This window comes from Archocentrus centrarchus, chromosome 2, assembly GCF_007364275.1.
Source record: "Archocentrus centrarchus isolate MPI-CPG fArcCen1 chromosome 2, fArcCen1, whole genome shotgun sequence".
NCBI lineage: Eukaryota > Metazoa > Chordata > Actinopteri > Cichliformes > Cichlidae > Archocentrus > Archocentrus centrarchus.
Genome location: NC_044347.1, coordinates 1,327,832 through 1,350,539, shown reverse-complemented (window position 1 = coordinate 1,350,539; position 22,708 = coordinate 1,327,832). Strand labels below are relative to the sequence as shown.

The window sequence follows — 22,708 nt, the reverse complement described above, 5'->3', positions numbered from 1 at the left end:
ATGTGGAGCGAGGTGGGGGGGGGGGACTCCGAGGGGATGAGGGGAGGCCAGTCAGATGAGGGAGCGAGCGGGTGAATCCTGGAACCAGCGGTGGCACGGCGTGGAATGGGGGTGACGAGCGGCGAGCAGAGAGGCCAAGGGGAGGAGGAGAGGCCAGGCAGGTGAGTGAGCAGGCAGGGGGAAAGGTCCCGAGGATCAGCGGTGGCACGGTGTGGGACGGCGTGGTGAGCGGAGAGCAGGATTTCCAGGGAGCGAAGGCAGGAGCCGACACGGAGATCTGGGGAAGACGAAAAGCGAAGAAACAGGTAAGTCTTGGTACACACGACAGGAAGTCACAGAAGGAGCCGACACTAACTTGGAAGTAGTCAATGATCCAGCGACGAGTGAATGTCCGCTGGCAGCTTAAGTAGTTCCACCTGATGCCTTGATCCATCACAGGTGTGGTGGAGCCACGCCCACGTATCCGCCCAGAGGTGGAGACGCCTGAAACCCCTCTCCATTCTCTGCTGGACAACCAATGACTCACAAACACAAAAACACACACCGGCCCTCCCTGGGTTATGACAACATGAGCAGGAAGCCATTCCCTCTCATGAAGGATTCCTGAATTCCTGAAGTGTACCTGGAGGAGATGAGGACAAAGGAGAAAGGAGGCTTCTGGAGGAGCTCAGACTGAGGAAACATGGATCTATCCTGTGTGGAAATGTTTGATCAGGTGCTGTGATGGAGAAATGCTGCAGCTCCACACATGAACGTAGACTCTTTGTTCTCACAGCATGTTGTATTTGAATCTTTTTAAATGCTATAATGAGCTTTAACTGATGCTGCTCCACTTTCCAAACCTGCTGAGGCCAAAAATGTCCACAAGAAGGTTTGAATGAAATCTAATCAAAGCAAATCAAATGAGCACAGTCCACTTCCATGTTCCACATGTCCACCACATGTTTCATGGTCACAGTCAGAAACTCTGCCTCTGACTGCAGCTCCTGTTGCTGCTCTAATTCCTGCAGCTCACACACACAAAGCTCAGCAACAACAGCAAATATCAAAAGTGCAGCAGAGGGCAGCATCAGGTTTAACAGATCCAGGCTTTCTTTGAGTTAGCTGGCTTAACCAAACCTCCAACCCCACTGAGAGATAACAGGTATCCCAACAGTTATCAACTTCCTGTGAACTCAGACTTCCTGCTTCAGGCTCTGAGCGCGCTCACATCACAGGGAGCCTTTGATTGGTCATGTGACTCTTGTTCCACACAAAATGGATCAAATGAACTCCGCCTACTGCAGTCAGTGACATCATCAGAGGAACAGGTGACAGAGATCTATAAAGAAGATCCAAATCTAAGAGCAGGAGCGACCCTGGTGCTGTAAATAACACAGAGAGCAGTGCTGCAGAATGTTGTTCATCCTGTGAGGTCAGAGGTGAACCTGCTGATGTTTCCACTCAGTGCTGCAGTTTGTTTCTAATGTGAAGCATCAGAGCACTCAGGTCTGACTCTGTCCCACAGCCTCATGAAGGAGACGTGGACATCACTTCAGATCAGAGAGAAATTGATCTGACTGCCTGAATCTCCTGATAATCAGCCTCCACACAGACCCGTCCATTTAGCTCTGCTCTGACTTTACTGGCTGCTTCCTTCTGTGCTGTGAGTGAGATCTGCCTCAGCATGTGGAAAACAGCTTCCTGCAGAGAGTCTGGATCACACTCGGATCATGTTGGAGAAGAATCAGGGAAAGCTTGGAGCTTCCATCTGATCTGAAACTCAGACTCTGAATATAACCTGCTCTGGACCAGCTGACAGGTACACAGAGAAACTGTGACTTTAAGCTGGGCGTGCCTCACTAACCAATGTTTCAGCCTGCAGCTGCTAACATCTGGAACAGTCTACAGATCATGTGACTTCAGTGTTTCATGGACTGAAATGGAGGGAATGGCTGAATGTATCGAGTATGAAACTAAGAGCGTGTGACTGGTATCAGGAGTGTTTAGTAAATGTGACAGTTTCAGTCAGTGATGCAGCAGGACCACAGCAGCAGCAGCATTTTATCCTCATATATATTATAAAATATGAAGAGCTTGAACACATCATACAGAGTGAAGGTAACAGCTGCTGCAGACAAAGCAGCAGTGTGAGTGTGTGAGAGGAAAAGAGCTGCACAGCAGTAAAGTGTGTGTGCTCTGAGTGCTGTGCTCACACTGGGACAGAGCTCTATAAATGCCTGTTGTGTCACTGAACAGACTCACAGTCTGCAGTATCACAGCTCTATGATTAAGACCTGAGGAGGATTGTAACACTGAAATTTAATGAGCTGACTGAGCTTGAAACAGTCCAAATTATGTAGAGAGCATCACAACATCCAGCTCCAAATACTCAGAATTAATTTAAATTCAAATAAAAGCATCATGTACTGAAAGGAGTTTAATTAGAGGAGTTTCAGCAACTCTCAAGGATAAAACATCTTTTGCTCTGTTATTAGCAACAGTTACCCCCTGACTATGTTTGCAGCTGATGGTGATGTTGTCTCTGAGAGCAGCACTCGCTGCTCCAGGCTGTCAGTACACACTACTATTTTTAATTTGAGGTTTTCAGTCCTTTAATTAGAAACAAATGAAGAACTAAAAGCATGTGTGCTTGTAGACAGGAAAAATTAGATTAGTTTATAACTTTGACATTGACTGTTTTCTCTTAAATTCTCTTCTTTTAATCTGCGTCTTACCAAATTTATGAATCAGGGTATTATGGAGGTAACTTCAGGTTTAACTGTGTTTTCTGTATTATGAAGGTGTTTCACTGCAGGGTAGCTGGGTAACTTAATGGAATACTTGATTTGATTTGATGGAAATATTCATTTTGCTAACTGCCATCTGTGTTGGTTCTTCCAGGTGAACATTTACCTCAGAGCAACTAAAACTGCTCAAATGAAATATGAATCTGAGCTGAGAATGAAAATTTAAAAACAATGTTCTACTCTGAGCAGGAATGAGCTTTTTAAAAATAACATATGTTCTGGTGTTATGTGAACATGTTCTGCTCAGTGAACTGTATCTGTCTGCAGTATCTTCCAGCTGCAGCAGTCAGTTCAGTTTCTGTTCAGTCTCACTGGTTTTTGTACGACGATTTTTCACTGTGTGGACACCCACTGATTGTCTATCTTGTGTTCTCCCTTACAGTAATAAACTGCTGCATCTTCAGCCTGGACTCCACTGATGGTCAGAGTGAAGTCAGTCTTTGATCCACTGCCTGAAAAACGATCTGGGGTTCCTGATGCTCGCTGGTCAGCCAAATAAACCAGCAGTTTAGGAGTTTCAGCACCTCTCTGCTGATACCAGTATGATGCAGGTTTTGTTTTGTTTTTGTAGACAGTTACTCTCTGACTATGTTTGCAGCTGATGGTGACGGTGTCTCCTGGAGCTGCACTCACTGCTCCAGGCTGAGTCACTGTGACCTGTCCTCTGGACTCTGAGGAGACAGAGACAAACAGAAAGCAGCTTCATGGTTTTATCAGCTTCATTTCAGAGGGACAGATGTTCATAGAGGAGTTTGAGTCTCTGGACTTTACCTGTGAAGCAGCAGCAGAGGAGAGTCCAGATGAGGACGCAGGTCAAAGTCATGTTTTTGATGAGGAGGATTTCTGTGGCTTCTGCTGTGATGAAGGACAGTTTACAGTCCTGAGAGTGTTCAAGTCTCAGGACTATAAACTCTCTGAGAGCACTGGAGCATGCTGCTGCTGATGCAAAGTGACTCTATGGAAATGCTCTGACTGACTCCAGCAGGGACGTGGATGACTCTGATGATGATGCTTGTCCCTGGATCAATCACTTTATCACAGGATTCATCAGGAATGGCTCATTTTATTGTTTTATTTGATTTACTTTTATTACAACAAACTGTTTGTGTGCAGTTTGTTGTGCTCAGAGCCACAGAGCCGTGTCTCTGCAGTCAGAGGTTTGTGTACAACAACTCAGTCAGTTTGGTGGAGAAACCAGACTGGAGTTTTGGCTTAAATATGAAATACTTAAATTTAAGTGTCTGAATATGAAAATAAAATTTTTTGTTTGTTTTGGGGTGGGTGAACTCAATCACATTAAATTTCTTTTGTTATTTTCTCCATTTTAAGCTTGAAGTTCATCTAAGCCCAACTTTGCTGAACTTTTCATTACATGTTCCAGTTAGTTTGTAAAAGGTAAGATTAGAAATGTGTACCAGCTGTTTATTTATTTAATTATTTTTATTTATGACAAATCTGTGTTTGCAAAATGTCTGTGTGTTTTTAGCCTCAGTGTGAATTATGATTGTAGATGTGTATATGTAAAAATGTGTATATGTAAATATATATAACTGAATATTTGTTCAGTGTGTTATGTTCTGTAAATAAATCAGCATTAAATATAACTAAACACTTTACTTTGCAGCTAATTTTTGAAATGCTGTTTAACATTTTGATCCTTGTGCAGTTTGCTGAGTTTCGGGTCTATGAGGACAGTCTGTGCTGATGAGCATCAGAGCTTTATTAAAGGGAAGTGAAACTGTGTGAGTGATGGAGCAGAAAACATCTGTCAGAAACTCCTTAAAGAGGAAATCCACTCTTACACAGTGAAGGTGTTACTGTGTGCTGTGCTGCCTGCTCCCTGTCCTCTAAGCTGATTGGTGTCTCCTAGGTGATGTCCGTCCCACCCTGACGGTGCTGCCTCCAGAAGCCAGATGAAACACATCAATTAGTTAAACTGCAGGAATGTCTTAAAGACATTAAGGCCTGGATGACCTCTAATTTCCTGCTTCTAAATTCAGATCAAACTGAAGTTCTTGTACTCGGCCCCACAAATCTTAGAAACATGGTTTGACAAATCTTGGAATCTGTGAGGAATCTTGGAGTCCTGTTTGACCAGGATATGTCCTTTAATGCACATATCAAACTCCCCAATGTCCCAAGCACATACTGGATGTCCTGACTTGGGCCAACCCACCCCACCTGGGGGCATGAACCCCCCCCCCATGCAGGAAGTGACCCAACCAGGAGACGGGTAACCCCAGGCACCAGGGCCCCAGACCCTGCACAGGGACAGGTGCAGAAGAGGCCAGACCCCAACTCAGAGCTGGCATCCGCCACCGTATGCACCCCAGGTCCTACACCACAAGATTGCAAGACAGCTCCCACCCAGGCCCACTACCACCACCAACCAGGGCAGACCCACAGATGCCACAAAGCAGCAGGCACAGCCCTTCAGCACCACAAAGTCCACAGGTGCCCACAGCCCAAAGTCCACCCCCAGCCACCTATAAGGTGCATGGAGAGACGAGACCCCCACTATGTAATGGAATTGATCAGTGGGAAGCAGAGAGAATCAAATTCGTCTAATTGGTTTTTTGAGGTGGCAGACTTTCTCTCCAGACTAATGTGGTCTAGAAGTACATTTCTATATGGCGTAACACATAAATCATTTTTTGATTTCCAATGAATGAAGATAGTTTCCTTAGTGATGATAATGCAGTAAGAATTATGTGTGATATATTTGGTTCTCTATCAGTTCACTCACATCACCTAAAATGCACACAGTGGGTGAGGTTGGGATATTGCAACTGAACCATGTGGACAGATCTTCACACATCTTCTGCCAAAAGCTCTGAATGGGTGTAAAAGACCACAGAGCATGCACGTGGTTCTTGGCAGTGCTGTCTGCACAGTAGGTGCACATGTTTGAGTGTGTAAGACCCACTGGAAACATCCTTTGTTCAGTATAGTGTGTTCTATGGAGAGTTTGATATTTTATAAGTTTGTATACAAGTTTGGACTTTTTGTCATTTTGAAGATGTTTAAACAAATTTGTGTCCAGACGTTTTGATCAGGATTGATAGAGAGATCACATTCCCATTTTGGAATTGGGAGAGAAACTGAATCATCAATATTCAACAGTCATTTCTAAATTTAGTTGATTGAGGTTAAATCTTTCCTATATGATGGATGGACTTCAATTATTGATATTCCAGAAATTTACTGTTGCTGATTCCATATTTTGATGTAAGTTCTTGGAATGGGATAAAGTTCCCATCTTGAATAAAGTGCTCTAGATCTTTTATACCCTTCTTGTGCCATGACAGAAAATTCAATATTTTCTTTTCTGACAGATATCCATATTGTTCCAATTGGGTGTCAGTTTACAGGGGATAAGTGAAGACTTAGTTTTTTTAAAAATTCCCACCAGGCTGTCACAGAGGTGTCTATATGAATATAAATCAGCATGTCTTGTGTGTGTTCAGTGAACTGTATCTGTCTGCAGTATCTTCCAGCTGCAGCAGTCAGTTCAGTTTCTGTTCAGTTTCACTGAGGGAGGTTTTTGTATGACGGTTTTTCACTGTGTGGACACCCACTGATCGTCTATCTTGTGTTCTCCCTTACAGTAATAAACTGCTGCATCTTCAGCCTGGACTCCACTGATGGTCAGAGTGAAGTCAGTCTTTGATCCACTGCCTGAAAAACGATCTGGGGTTCCTGATGCTCGCTGGTCAGCCAAATAAACCAGCAGTTTGGGAGTTTCGGCACCTCTCTGCTGATACCAGCATGATGCCTGTTTTGTTCTATTTTTGTAGACAGTTACTGTCTGACTATGTTTGCAGCTGATGGTGACGGTGTCTCCTGGAGCTGCACTCACTGCTCCAGGCTGAGTCACTGTGGCCTGTCCTCTGGACTCTGAGGAGACAGAGACAAACAGAAAGCAGCTTCATGGTTTTATCAGCTTCATTTCAGAGGGACAGATGTTCATAGAGGAGTTTGAGTCTCTGGACTTTACCTGTGAAGCAGCAGCAGAGGAGAGTCCAGATGAGGACGCAGGTCAAAGTCATGTTTTTGATGAGGAGGATTTCTGTGGCTTCTGCTGTGATGAAGGACAGTTTATAGTCCTGAGAGTGTTCAAGTCTCAGGACTATAAACTCTCTGAGAGCACTGGAGCATGCTGCTGCTGATGCAAAGTGACTCTATGGAAATGCTCTGACTGACTCCAGCAGGGACGTGGATGACTCTGATGATGATGCTTGTTCCTGGATCAATCACTTTATCACAGGATTCATCAGGAATGGCCACATTTATTGTTTTATTTGATTTACTTTTATTTGTTGATTCAGGAAATTTTCTGCAATAAGATTTTCATTTTTACAGCTCAGGTGTCTCTGAAGACAAGTAAGACAATTAATTTAATACATAATAAATTTGTATCATTTGTATCATCTGTTTGTGTTGCTGTTCCTGTGAATCAGCTGTGTTACAGCCTGTTTGTGTGCAGTTTGTTGTGTTCAGAGTCACAGAGCCGTGTCTCTGCACTCAGAGGTTTTTGTACGGCGGCTCAGGCAGTTTGTATCACTGTGGAGGACGTTCGGTGGAGGAACCAAACTGGAGGTTGACTGTAAGTACCTTTGACTTCTACATGAACTGAAAGCTGAAAAGTGAATAAATTCAGGTTTTTTGGTGACTTTGATAATTCAAATATAATATTATTACTGTGACCTTTGCAGACTTCACTGTGATGCAGATAATATTCAGTCTAATGAAGGAACTCTTTTTGTCTCTGGTCACCAAATTCTCATTTTCACAGCCTGCATGTTCATATAAAGTTATTAGGAAATACTGTCAGTTATTGAAGATGCTGCTTTAGTTCTAATTCTGTCCATGGAAGTTTAACTCAAAGAAAATAAATTAAAGTGTTGAAAGTAGAAACTTTTTCTTGTAATAAGCAAAGAAACTGTGATAGTTTGTCTCTGGGAATCATGGCACATGTTGACCTCAGTCTTCCTCACAGACTGAACAATAAATCTCATCCTCATTCTGACCGTGAGCATCATAATATGACTGCAGCTAACTGAGCCACATGCTGCATTAGTATCAATCTTTTTTGAGCTGTGAAAAGTATTTGAACATTTCAAAGTTTGTGAGCAGTGAAGCGTGTCTGCTGTCAGGGTCAGCAGTGATTCCTGTATGAATGAGAACATCTCTGAGACCTGAAGGAAAACACAGCAGATCCATTAAAAGCCTCACACTCTGCTTCAATGCACCATTTTGACTCTGAAGTTTGAGTTTGTTCATGAAACTAGAGCAAGATTTTTTTCTCTGTAGCTGTGAAACCTGTTTTCATGGTTAGTGAGCTCAGAGGGGGAAGTGAAACACTGAAGGCCAGTTTCATCAGCAGAACCAGCTGCAGCCAACAGGGTGGAGTTTCTCTTCTCTTTGCATGAACTCTCTTCTCTCTCTCCCCCTGCAGTGGGTCGAGTCGTCCCCACCCTGACGGTGCTGCCCCCCTCCAGAGAGGAGCTGCAGCAGGGGAAGGCCACGCTCATGTGCCTGGCCAACAAGGGCTTCCCCTCAGACTGGAGTCTGTCCTGGAAGGTGGACTGCAGCAACAGCAGCAGCAGCTGGGAGGAGAGCAGCAGCCCCGGGGTGCTGCAGAAGGACGGCCTCTACAGCTGGAGCAGCACCCTGAGGCTCCCTGCAGACCAGTGGGAGAAGGTGGGCTCTGTGACCTGTGAGGCCACCCAGGGCTCCCAGACTCCACTCTCACACACACTGAGGAGAGACCAGTGTTCCCAGTCCTGAGCTGACTCACTGGGACTCTGATCCTGGTTCTCCTGTTACTGCAGGTGTTTCTGTCATCATCTCATCTTTGTTTCTGAATCCTTATCATTTCACTGTTTGACACAATAAAGGTTCATTCAAAGAAACTGTGGTTCCTGTGGTCTGTTTAACGCCCCCACTGAGAAACAATGAAGGCTCCTGTTTTTCACTGAGAGCACGACTACATCACGGCTGTCCTTTTATTCCCTGCTACAATCCTGAGTTTGTATTTCAGCAGCATGATGATGGCTGCCACACAGATCCTGGCAGGTCCCTTCACTCAGGAACCTTCCTGTTGCTGCACTGCGTCAGCTAATAGCAATATTGCTGCATGGAAAACATGACATCACAGCAAGTTAATCAGTCAGCCTACCTGCTCCACGCTGTTTTAGGAGTTTAGTTTTTGTTGTTGGTTTCTGAATTAATTTCTCCTCTGAAATATATTTGCCTCAAACACAATCGCTGCTCCTGATGTGATGTAAACACAGTAAATGTAGAGGCACACACTGAGCATATCCTAACAGTTTGGAGTTGGTTTTCCACTGTGCACATTCTGATCCCACAAACATGACCCGTCTGTGAGGACTGGAATCTGCTGTGGACATTTTCAGTAATTAGAAATGAACGGCTCCTCACGGCTGGTGCAGAGAGGCGGGACACACATGCAAACACAGTCAGTCAGCTGGAGCCGTCCTCAGCACATCACCAGCTTTGCTCCTCGCTGATCACTGATCAAAAATCTGAATGCATTAAATCTAATAAATGTAAAGTTTGTTTTAGTGATTGAAGTTCAGTCCAGAAACAACCCTGCAGAAGATTCATCAGAGGGAGAACATTTTTAGACATGTCATTTAATTAATGAGGAATTACCACATTAAAAAACTGGATCCAATTCACAGAATAAAATTCTGACCTGAGGTCTGTCAGAGTGGAGTCTGACTTTACTGACACTCAGTGGTCAAACCAGCAACAACACGTCAAATCTTCATTTGCTATATTTTTAAACTAATACACACTGGTAACACTGAAGATGGACAGGGAGCAGTAAGTACATTTTTACTGCACATATAAGATCATTTTGGCCTCCTGCATTCTCCTGATTCCCAGTATAAACATACAGCCCTGTGAAAAAGTACCCCCCCCCCACACACACACACACAATCATTAATCACCCACTTTTTTTTTAAACTGAGGCCTGATCACTGCCAGACCTGCTCAATCAAGAAATCACTTAAATAGAAGCTCTCTGACATGGTGAAACACTCACATGTTTCAGTCTGGAAAAGGTTACAAAGTCATTTTTAAGGCTTTGGGACTTCAGCAAATTTGCATAGTGAAAAAAAGGAAAAGAAACCAAACAGAACAGATTACCAAAGAAACCAATGTAGAGGAATGAGTTTTAGGAAGCTTCAAATATAATCGTGATATGTGTTTGATTTTATTGTTCTCACATTTATTTGCCTGAGAAACTTTGTCTTAGAGTATAACAAACAAAATAGTTGCCTGACAATACAGAAGAACATATGTTTGGTATGAGGCAGGCACAGTGTGTTCTTGGTGGGTACGTGTTGACAGGTAAACAAGTTGTTTATGAAGGAAGACACCTGAAACACTTTAATTAAAAAAGTAAGACAATTAATATATTAAAGAATCAGAAAAAATACACACATGCATGTGTAGACTCAGAAGAGACAGGCCTGTGTGTGTGTGTGTGTGTGTGTGTGTGTGTGTGTGTGTGTGTGTGTGTGTGTGTGTGTGTGTGTGTGTGTGTGTGTGTGTGTGTGTGTGTGTGTGTGTGTGTGTGTGCTCTCTCTCTGAGCCCGTGTTTCTGTCTAACCATAACATCTTTATACTGTCAGCCTCCTCTTATCTATAATAAATAATCTCTGGGTGCTACGAGTTCACCTTCGTCACTCAGTCTTGTTCAAGCTGGTTTTCATGACTCAGATTCCTCTCAGTCATGAGCACATCTTCTAGTCGAGTTAGTCTAGAACTTTCTGATCTGTTGCTCTCTGTCTAATATATTATTTAATTGTTTATTATTTGGTTGATCCACTGTTTATTAATTAATTTACTGGAATTTACCTTTAAACATTTGTCCTTTATTCACTGAGTCAAAAATAATCCCTAACAGTGTTTATCAGTCACAGATGTTTGAGGTTCTAGCAATGTTCAGTCACAGACGCAGAGGAGACAACAAGTAACCAAACAAGCGATAAGGAGACACTCAGAGGCCATACGAGGAGCAGCTGCCTGGATCCTTCTTCTCGTACATTTTTTGCATTACATATGATGTAACAGAGCTGATAAACTCTGAGTATGTATTATTATTTATATTATTGTTATTATTATTATTATTATTATTCCATCCATCCATCCATCCATCCATTCTCTTCCGCTTATTTGGGGCCAGGTCGCGGGGGCAGGAGCCTAAGCAGAGAAGCCCAGGCTTCCCTCTCCCCAGCCACCTCCTCCAGCTCATCCGGAGGGACCCCAAGGCGTTTTCAGGCCAGCCGAGAGATATAATCTCCCCAGCGTGTCCTGGGTCTACCACGGGGCCTCCTCACAGTGAGACATGCCCGGAACACCTCACCCAAGAGGCGGCCAGGAGGCATCCTAATCAGATGCCCGAGCCACCTCAACTGGCTCCTCTCAATGTAGAGGAGCAGCGGCTCTACTCTGAGCCCCTCCCAGATGGCCACAATGCATTCACTGACACACTGATTCACTTTGACTGGAAGCTTCAGTCCATTAATAGTCAGTTCAACAGTCCGAACAACATTTTCAAACATTTCAGCTGATCCATGATTCAAAGAGGATCAGCAGAAATCAAAGCTTCACACTAATTGGTTGGTACACCACCAACCTGTTCACGTCTCTAACCATTTTTCTCCACTCGGCGACCCACCCGCCGAGGAACAAACTCTGGTTATTGGCGACTCTGTTTTGAGAAACGTGAAGCTAGAGACACCGGCGACCATAGTCAAATGTCTTCCAGGGGCCAGAGCAGGCGACATTCATGGAAATTTGAAACTGCTGGCTAAGGCTAATCGTAGATTTGGTAAGATCGTTATTCACGTCGGCAGTAATGCCACCCGGTTACGCCAATCGGAGGTCACTAAAATTAATATTGACTCGGTGTGTAACTTTGCAAAAACGATGTCGGACTCTGTAGTTTTCTCTGGGCCCCTCCCCAATCAGACCAGGAGCGACATGTTTAGCCGCATGTTCTCCTTGAATCGCTGGCTGTCTGAGTGGTGTCCAAAAAATGACGTGGGCTTCATAGATAATTGGCAACGTTTCTGGGGAAAACCTGGTCTTGTTAGGAGAGACGGCATCCATCCCACTTTGGATGGAGCAGCTCTCATTTCTAGAAATCTGGCCAAATTTATTAACCCTCCTAAAAACTGACTACCCAGGGTTGAGACCAGGAAGCAGAGTTGCAGTCTTACACGCCTCTCTGCAGCTTCTCTCCTCCTGCCATCCCCCCAAAACCCCATCCCCATAGAGTCGGTGCCTGCTCCAAGACCACCAAAAACCAAAGCTAAAATCAGCAAAAAACTATTTAAGCATAAAAATTCAAAAACAATAAATAATACAGCTTCATCAACTGCACCAAAAAATAAAACAATTAAATGTGGATTGTTAAACATTAGGTCTCTCTCTTCCAAGTCCCTATTAGTAAATGATTTAATAATTGATCAACATATTGATTTATTCTGCCTTACAGAAACCTGGTTACAGCAGGATGAATATGTTAGTTTAAATGAATCAACACCCCCGAGTCACAGTAACTGTCAGAATGCTCGAAGCACAGGTCGAGGAGGAGGATTAGCTGCAATCTTCAATTCCAGCTTATTAATTAATCAAAGACCCAGACAAAGTTTTCATTCTTTTGAAAGCCTGACTCTTAGTCTTGTCCATCCTAATTGGGAAAATCAAAAACCTGTTTTATTTGTTATTATCTATCGTCCACCTGGTCCTTACTCAGAGTTTCTGTCTGATTTCTCAGACTTTTTATCGGATTTAGTGCTCGGTTCAGATAAAATAATTATAGTGGGTGATTTTAACATCCATGTAGATGCTGAGAATGACAGCCTCAACACTGCATTTAATCTAATGTTAGATTCAATTGGCTTCTCTCAAAATGTAAAGGAGCCCACCCACCACTTTAATCATACTCTGGATCTTGTCCTGACATATGGCATAGAAACTGAAGACTTAACAGTATTCCCTGAAAGCCCCCTCCTGTCTGATCATTTCTTAGTAACATTTACATTTACTTTAATGGATTACACAGCAGTGGGGAATAAGTTTTATTACAGTAGAAGTCTTTCTGAAAGTGCTGTAACTAAGTTTAAGGATCTAATTCCTTCATTGTTATGCTCTTCAGTGCCATGTGCCAACACAGTGCAGAGCAGCTACCTAAACTCTGCTCCCAGTGAGGTCGATTATCTCGTCAATAGTTTTACATCCTCACTGCGTATAACTTTGGATACTGTGGCTCCTCTGAAAAGGAAAGCTTCAAATCAGAAGTGCCTGACTCCGTGGTATAATTCAGAAACGCACAGCTTAAAGCAGATAACCCGAAAGCTGGAGAGGGAATGGCGTCTCACTAAATTAGAAGATGCTCATTTAGCCTGGAAAAAGAGTTTGTTGCTCTATAAAAAAGCCCTCCGTAAAGCTAGGACATCTTACTATTCATCATTAATTGAAGAAAATAAGAACAACCCCAGGTTTGTTTTCAGCACTGTAGCCAGGCTGACAAAGAGTCAGAGCTCTGTAGAGCCGAGTATTCCTTTCACGTTAACTAGTAGTGACTTCATGGATTTCTTTACAAATAAAATTTTAGACATTCGAGAAAAAATTATTCATAACCATCTCAAAGATTATTCTTCATGTTTGGCTGCTTTCAGCACTGCTGGTATTTGTTTAGACTCTTTTGCTCCAGTTGATCTTTCAGAGTTAACTTCAATAGTTACTTCCTCCAAACCAGCAACATGTTTGTTAGATCCCATTCCTACTAGACTGTTCAAAGAAGTCTTTCCAATTATTGATGCTTCAATCTTAAAAATGATCAATCAGTCTTTATTAGTTGGCTATGTACCACAGACCTTCAAGGTGGCTGTAATTAAACCTCTGCTTAAAAAGCCATCACTTGACCCAGCTGTCTTAGCTAATTATAGGCCAATCTCCAACCTTCCTTTTCTCTCAAACATTCTTGAAAGAGTAGTTGTAAAACAGCTAACTGATCATCTGCAGAGGAACGGTTTATTTGAAGAGTTTCAGTCAGGTTTCAGAATTCATCACAGTACAGAAACAGCATTAGTGAAGGTTACCAATGATCTTCTTACAGCCTCTGACAGTGGACTCATCTCTGTTCTTGTCCTGTTGGACCTCAGTGCAGCTTTTGATACTGTTGACCATAACATTTTATTACAGAGATTAGAGCTTGCTATAGGTATTAAAGGTACTGCACTGCAGTGGTTTGAATCATATTTATCTCATAGACTCCAATTTGTTCATGTAAATGGGGAGTCTTCTTCACACACTAAGGTTAATTATGGAGTTCCACAGGGTTCTGTGCTAGGACCAATTTTATTTACATTATACATGCTTCCCTTAGGCAGTATTATTAGAAAGCACTGCATCAATTTTCATTGTTATGCAGATGATACTCAGCTTTACCTATCAATGAAGCCAGATGACACACATCAATTAATTAAACTGCAGGAATGTCTTAAAGACATTAAGGCCTGGATGACCTCTAATTTCCTTCTTCTAAATTCAGATAAAACTGAAATTCTTGTTCTCGGCCCCACAAATCTTAGAAACATGGTGTCTAACCAGATACTTACTCTGGATGGCATTACTTTGGCCTCCAGTAACACTGTGAGAAATCTTGGAGTCATTTTTGACCAGGATATGTCCTTCAATGCACATATTAAACAAATATGTAGGACCGCTTTTTTGCATTTGCGCAATATTTCTAAAATTAGAAACATCCTTTCTCAGAGTGATGCTGAAAAGCTCATTCATGCATTTATTACTTCTAGGGTGGACTATTGTAATTCATTATTATCAGGCTGTCCTAAAAGCTTCCTGAAAAGCCTTCAGCTGATCCAAAATGCTGCAGCTAGAGTACTGACAGGGACTAGAAAGAGAGAGCAGATTTCTCCCATATTGGCTTCTCTTCATTGGCTCCCTGTTAAATCTAGAATAGAATTTAAAATTCTTCTCCTCACATACAAGGTCTTGAATAATCAGGCACCATCTTATCTCAAAGACCTCATAGTACCGTATCACCCCAACAGAGCACTTCGCTCTCAGACTGCTGGCTTACTTGTGGTTCCTAGGATACTTAAGAGTAGAATGGGAGGCAGAGCCTTCAGCTTTCAGGCGCCTCTTCTGTGGAACCAGCTTCCATCTTGGATTCGGGAGACAGACACCCTCTCTATTTTTAAGATTAGGCTTAAAACTTTCCTTTATGATCAAGCTTATAGTTAGGGCTGGATCAGGTGACCCTGAACCATCCCTTAGTTATGCTGCTATAGGCCTAGGCTGCTGGGGGGTTCACATAATGCACTGTTTCTCATTCACCTTATTTACTTTGTTTATACTCCACTCTGCATTTAATCATTAATTGATATTAATCTCTGGCTCTCTTCCACAGCATGTCTTTCTCTCCCCTCAGCCCAACCGGTCGCGGCAGATGACTGCCCCTCCCTGAGCCTGGTTCTGCTGGAGGTTTCTTCCTGTTAAAAGGGAGTTTTTCCTTTCCACTGTTGCCAAGTGCTTGCTCATAGGGGGTCGTTTTGACTGTTGGGTTTTCTCTGTATTATTGTAGGGTCTTTACCCACAATACAAAGCGCCTTGAGGCGACAGTTTGTTGTGATTTGGCGCTATATAAATAAAATTCAAGAATCAAGAATCAAGAATGCCTTTATTAGTCCCACAAATGGGGAAATTGCAGTTAACAGAACATCCATCCAAAACAAAAACATAACACAGACAGGGGGGGGACAGATGTCTGAGGTCATGCAAACCGTTTCACAACGGCGCTACCTTTAGCAGAGAGACAGAAAGAGATACATTGGGATAGTTAGGTTAAAAAAAATCATCTCATACTGTGTTCATAAAGAACACCTTACGAGGTTCCAAAAAACACCTCAGCAAAAAGCATATTGCACATATAAAGCCGGGATAGCAGTATGGTGGGTAGGGTCAGGGTCAGGAGGGGACGCAGACGGAGACGAGAGGGTGGGGGCATTGTGGAGCCCAGATGCCAGCTCCCAGGCAAACAGTTTGCTGATAGTGATGGAAGTTCATCAGCAGCCTTGGTACACCAGATCCAGCTTCACAAATCACAGAGAGGGCTGAGGGGGATAGCGGCCTTCACACATAGTTCTGGAGAGATATGATTGCCAGCCAAGGCCGGCTAGGGAGCCGAATTCTGATAATGCAGGTGTTGTTTTGGAACAGGCTGCTTGTTTTTTCAACAGCCTTCAGTCTCACTGGGAAACCATTCAATAAATCCAATAATCCAAATTCATTAGTTACCGTCCTCACTGAGCAGAACCGTACCTTATCTCCAGATCGAACCCCTCTCACCTGCTACTCCCCAAGTCTACGGCTCAGGTTCATCAGGCTTTGAGTCTGAGTCTGTACCATTCTGGTCAGCCCATCCACCTGGGTCGGCAGCCTCTGCAGATGTCGAACTGCCGTCCAGGTTTTCTTGATTTCATGGTAAATCAGGTATCCTCCAAGCCCAAACAGAAAAGATACCGCTACCAGATAGCCAAATATGTAAGCGTCTTCCACGTCTTCCACCTCTAGGGCCGAGAAGCACACAGGTCTCCACGAGCTCCAAGAGTCGATGACGTATCCAACCGGGTCTGTTCCACTCGGACACGCAGGCTCCCCTTTCCCAGATCTCATAGTGGAAAAAATTCGATCCATGGTCTTGAAGGCCCAGTTTGCCAAATCCATATTGCTCTCAATCTTATTCTTATTCGAACAGTGTGCAAGAGACGCTCTCACAGCAAGCAGCAAGCAGGAAAGATAGGGAGGGCAGGGAGAGAGATAGAATGCGACCGTCCCCGTCAGAGGCTGGAGCACTTAATAATTAATTCAATTGAATTGAATTGAATTAATTATTCCTGCTGAGTTTGAACAGAAAGTACAAACAGAGACAGATGTTCCATCTCAGCTGGTTTCACATCTGTACCATTGCTGAGCAAAGACTCCAAGACTCTGTAGGCCACAGTAACTAACCAGAGTGCTCATGTGTGTGTTGTCTGCCAATCAGAAAGTCCATGGTTCAATCTCTGGCAAGAAGTTTAAGTACCCATGAGCAAGATCCTGAACCTTGAGTGGCCCTCGATGATAGAATGTGATTGTGTAAATGTTAGATAAGGTTCAAGGTACTGAAAAAAGAATGTGTACTTGGATGAATGAAGCTTGAAGTGAAAAGCACCATATAAGACCCAGTCTATTTACCAATTAATGACTGTTATTGAGGGCTGCAGTTTTTTCTTTCCAAAAACTTTGAGACCCATGAGCAGTACAACAGGCCTGTATGAAGACTGATCAGGAGGATTCAGAAACCTGTTGATAGAAGAAATTATCAGAGCTGCTGTGGAAATATTTATAGTTCACTGTGGAAACACTGATCAGAGCTGCAGTCCTGATTTTAAACCGTTAACTGTGTGGATTGACATGGAAAACTACAGGCTGACATTAACATTAAAGGGCAGCTTAATGCGTAATCCTAGTCGTGCAGCAACAGTGCTAACCACCACATCATCATGCTGCATTGTAAAACCAGATTAACAATGACTTGTTGACATGAGTATTCAGACTTTCTGTACCTGCAGGAGGAGGAGTAGGGAACAGGTGAGTGGAAATAGGAGGGAACTCACTGAGGCCACCTACAGGGCAGGTGGGGAACAGCAGGGATCTGAAACCATCTGAGATGTTAGTGAGAACTTAGAAAAAAGGTCCTTCAGATGCTCTCAGTGATCAAAGTTGATGTCAAACAGAAGATAAATCCACTGATTGTTTGTAAAGTTGATCTGCTGCTCACATGAATCCTGTGATCAAAGCTTGATTTGATTGAAGCTTCTTCAAAGCACATTTGAACATGTTGAGCTCTTCAATGAAAGTGCAGACTGAGAGTGGATCACATGATCTTGAAGGAGGGTCAAACATGTTCAGTATTGTCACACAGGTCTAGATTGTCCCTGATATCATAGCTGCTCAAACACTGATGATCATATTTGAAGAATTATTACTGATGGCAGCAAAGTTTGAATGGAGCTCTCTGTCTGTGCTGATTTGTCGCCCTCTGGAGGTGCAAACACAAACTGCACGATGTCACTTTAATGAACACAGCTGACACGAAGTGTTTTGAAATGAGCGACACGTCGCAGCATCCAGTTTGTCCCAGTAAAACGAGCTCCTGCAGCAGTGAATAAACTGGGTGCTGCTCACAGTTAGCAGAGACACATCTGGAATCAACATCAGCCATTCAAAGCTCTTCTTCTTCTTTGCTCCTCCACTTGTCCACTTTCCTCCATTTCCAAAGAACACACTGCACACCATGCTGAGATGGTCCAAGTCTGCAGCTCATATCTCTGTGATGATCACCTTGTTGCTGCACAAATACTATCTGATGTGTGTCAAACTGTGTTATCTTGGCTTTTTTCATGGATTGACCAAAGAAATGGGAACAAATGATGTGTGTGTGTAACAGCTGCTGGTAACAAAGTGTCTAAAGCTTCAGATGTTTTCAGCGCTCTGGTTTGTTTAAAGCTGGATCAGCATCACGTCTTCATTCAGCTGCTGACTCCTGATGGAACATTTAGCATCTTTAGTGAGTTTAGTGGAAATGTGCCTCACAAAGATGACATGCTGCTAATGAGAATTCAAATGCAGCTCTGATAGAAACACTGTCACTTTGTCTAATGTGAGAAACAGAAAATGCCTTCTCTTCCTGCTCTTGTCGGAGACGGTCGCACTATCTCTCTCCCTGCCCTCCCCATCTCTCCGCTTGCTGCTTGCTGTGAGAGCGTCTCTTACACACTGTCCGAATAAGAATAAGATTGAGAGCAACATGGATCTGGCAAACTGGGCCTTCACCATCATTGATCGAATTTTTTCCACTATGAGATCGGGGAAAGAGGAGCCTGCGTGTCCGAGTGGAACAGACCCGGTTGGATATGTCATCGATTCTTGGAGCTCGTGGAGACCTGTGTGCTTCTTGGCCCTTGAGGTTGAAGACGTGGAAGACGCCTACATATTCGGCCTTTTGGTAGCGGTATCTTTTCTGTTTGGGCTCGGAGGATACCTGATTTACCGGGTAATCAAGAAAATCTGGGCGGCAGTTCGACATCTGCAGAGGCTGCAGACCCAGGTGGACGGGCTGTGCAGAGCCGTACAAACTCAGACTCAAAGCCTGTTGGACCTGAGCCGTAAAGTTAACGTGCTCGCAGGCGAGAGGGGTTAGATCTGGAGATAAGGTTTGGTTCTGCACAGTGAGGACGGTAACTAATGAATTTGGAATATTGGATTACTGAATGGTTCCCAGTGAGACTGAAGGCTGTTGGGAAAAAAACAAGCAGCCTGTTCCAAAACAACATCTGCATTATCAGGAATTCGACTCCCCTGCCGGCCTTGGCTGGCAACCATATCTCTCCAGGACTATGTGTGACGGTCGCCCCCCCCCCCCCCCCCCCCCCCCCCCCCCCCACTCCGCTTTGTGATTTGTGAAGCTGGATCTGGTGTACCACGGCCGCTGATGAACTTCCATCACTATCAGCGAACTGTTTTGGCTAGGAGCCGGTATCTGGCTCCACAATACCCCCACCTTCTCGTCTCTGTCTGCATCCCCTCCTGACCTGACCTTACCCACCATATTGCTATCCTGACTTTAAATGTGCAAATATGCTTTGCTAAGGTGTTTTTTTTTGGACCCTGGTATGGTGCTCATTTTGAGCACTGTAGCAGATTACTTTTTTTTAAGCTAACTACCCCATGATGTGTGTTGTTTTCTTTTTCGGGGAACTGTAAAGGTAGCGCTGCAAGTCGGCTGCATAACCTCAGGACACCTGTCCCCCCGTGTTGTGTTGTGTTTGTTGTATTCTTTGATGGGTGCTCTGTTAATTGCAATTTCCAATGTGTGAACCTGTTCACCCACATGGCAATAAAACCTTCATTCATTCATTCATTCATTCAGCTTCAAGTTCCTGAAGAAGAAATGATGATGATTTAGTGTGAATGCAGCTTCAAATGGAGGCTCTACTCTTTATGTTGCTGTCAGAGGTCAGGATGTGAGTGTGTTACGGCTGTCAGCACACAGACACACAAGCACAGCTTCATGTTTCTATCAGCAGATTCATGTGGACTCGCCTTCATTTGCATCAACGACCTTTCTGTTTGTTTCTTTTTGCCATTTTTGCCCCATTGTTTTGGTTTTTGCTCCTTTGATTTCAGTGACTTTGGCGTTTCTTTTCTTTCTCATTGGGAACATTTGCACCTTTGAGTTGATGGAAAAGAGGAGTAGAAAAACCCCACCCACAGTCACCTCAGGACCCCCGCAGCGAGTCCAATTTATGCAGTTCAATTGACGAAGCCGTGTTTCAGCTCCTCCACACCAGTTGGCGGCAGGATTGCGCACATTCATTGTTTGCCAGCCGGAAGTTGAGCGGAAGTAGAAGAAGAAGAAGCGGCGCTGCAGCTTTGTTTGTTACTGCGGTCCGGGCTCATCTAAAGGTAAGCAGGAGCTACTTTAATGTGAGCTCAGTTCATCTGCAGCTGAGCTCCTGAATGAGCTCTTCTGCTGCTCTCCTCGGTGTCTGTTCACTTTATGGTGAACACGCTGAGAGGAGAGTGAGAGAGTGTTTGGAGACCAACAGCAGCTAATCATTAGCTCAGCATGCTGGCAGAAGGTGGAGCACAAAGTCTCTCAGCAGCCTGTGGGGCTGTTATTGTAGCAGAACTACCTGCGTGCGTGTTCAGATCCGTGCGTGGAAATAAATGTGGCTCAGGATTTCCCACATGCTCAGTATGTACCACCAGGTTTGCGGATCACTCAGTCTAACAAACAGCGTCACATTAGCGTGCTGGTAGCGGTGGCTGTGCGGATGCAATGCTGGCTTAGATGGACAGATCTCATACTACGTGTCCACCGTCGAGGTGCCGGTGTTGTGCAAAAAAAGTGATCGGCTGCCAGAAATCCATTGCGGACCGCTGGAACGCGCAAGTCCTAAATCCTACGGCTGCAACGCGGTCCGCGGGAGCGCGCAGCTCCTTAAAGCTACAGCGCTTAGCTTAAAGCGCCTACCGTCCATAACCATCTGCTCATTTCAGGATTAAACTGACACAACGTGCAAACAGCTACAATTTTATGCAAAGATATGAATGTATGTGTGGAACTTTAGTGTGTCTTGAAACCGAAAGATGACGTGGTGTGCAGTTTATAGCCCAGTCACGAATTACAGAATATAATTTAGTGTGTGTGTGTGTGTGTGTGTGTGTGTGTATCTTTGTTTACCTTGGTTCAAAGACTGTAGCTGTTGTAGGTAAATAAATAAAGATCCACCTTTTTTACAGACTGCTTCATCGTATTATCTGAGGCTCCAACAGGTGATCTCCGAGAACGTTGCTAGGTTATGATGCAGTGATTGTAACAAACCTACTTTAACTTAAAGGACATTATCATCCATCCATCATCTTCATCCTGCTAGTCATGGCTGGGCTAAAGTTTGCCAGACACCTCAGCTGATTTAGGTTGTCTTGGACAGCAGGTTCCTGAAACTTTTCATGTTCCTCATACTGATGAAGGAACAGGTCAGCTGTCGAGCTGTCTGCAAACTGCCGTCTTTTGATCAATGTCAGTCTTTTCAAATCGGCTGAGCACCGAGTGCGTTCAATATGGAAAACCGCTCAACTGGCACTGGAACCCCATCGGTGGAAAAGAGGCCATAGTAGCAGGTGTAGGGAGGAGATCAAACTGCAGCTGGAATATCTGGATGACAGATGTGTGGGTTTGTAAAACTTTTCCACCTTGAAAGTCCTTGAAGAGTTTTGGAAAGCAGGCCTCTTTTCCACCTACGGTGTGCCGGTGCCAGTATTTAAAGTAGGTAATGTGTGCAAACTTACTTAAGTCCTGATTCTGACTCTTGGGAAGCGAACAGTCCTTTCTGCCTGAAATCTAAAACTCATACGAGAAAACTCTGAGGGTTTCTTTGCTGTTCTGAGCTCCAGAGGCTAGCTGCTTGTAAAGCTCTGTGGCACTCGTTTCTTGAAAGTGCTGAATGTGCTGAAGTGTGGGAAGAGTGAGGTGGGATTTCCCTTCTAAATAGCTGCGTAGCTGTGAGCCTGGAGAAATCGCTCGAATTACAGCCTCTACTATTTCTATTTCAGGATAACCTCGTTTTAGTCCGTTCTCGATTTGATGAGCAAGGCTGGAAAATGTCAATTTATCTTTCTGGCCTGGTTCACCAAATTTGACCTGAGAGTTTGAAATCTTTGCACCAGCTCAGCTGCTGTGGCGGGGCAGTGAGGGCTGTGTGCTGACTAGCATAAGACTGGAGATGGTGCTGGGGCTCATAAGCAGTAGCATCAGCAGGGGTAAATTGTTCTCTTTCATGACCTTCATGTTGTTTTGCTGCTTCCCTCTGAATCTCCTTCCACAGCTTCCACAGTTGCTGCTGCTCCCTTAGCTGAACTAAATCTGCCATTTTGTCTCTCAGTACCAACAATTCTGACATGCCTCCAACTTCTAACTTTATTTTCTGCTCACCTGATACGTTCAGGAAATCACAAACTCTGAGCAAACTGTCTCTAATCAGGGTGTGCAGCTCTGCTACTACCCACAAACCTGTGGGTTACTAGTCGGCGCTTCAGACCTTCTGTCTTTGTTTCCAACAAGTTTCCCACCTCCTGTTTCTAGATGCCCACCCTAACATAGCAGGCTGGAACCGGCCGTATCCCACAGAAGTGTATAAATCCAAATGCAGCCTTAAAGGGCTCATTCCCCCAAACAGTGCAGTGTGGTAGCTTCTAATAAAGATCTGTTCTCCTGCAGCTGATCATCAGGAGGAGGAGAG

General features: G+C 44.0%; 1 pseudogene and 1 gene segment (V, D, J or C); one reads left to right on the top strand and one right to left on the bottom strand.

Moving 5' to 3' along the window:
- The window catches only part of LOC115791158 (NACHT, LRR and PYD domains-containing protein 12-like), a 1,329,445-nt pseudogene that overhangs the window by 383,246 nt on the left and 923,491 nt on the right, over positions 1-22,708 (bottom strand).
- Positions 7,052-8,675, top strand: LOC115791684 (Ig kappa-b4 chain C region-like). The segment is given in 3 exon segments: positions 7,052-7,172; positions 7,276-7,395; positions 8,248-8,675. A coding segment is annotated over 1 exon segment (258 nt).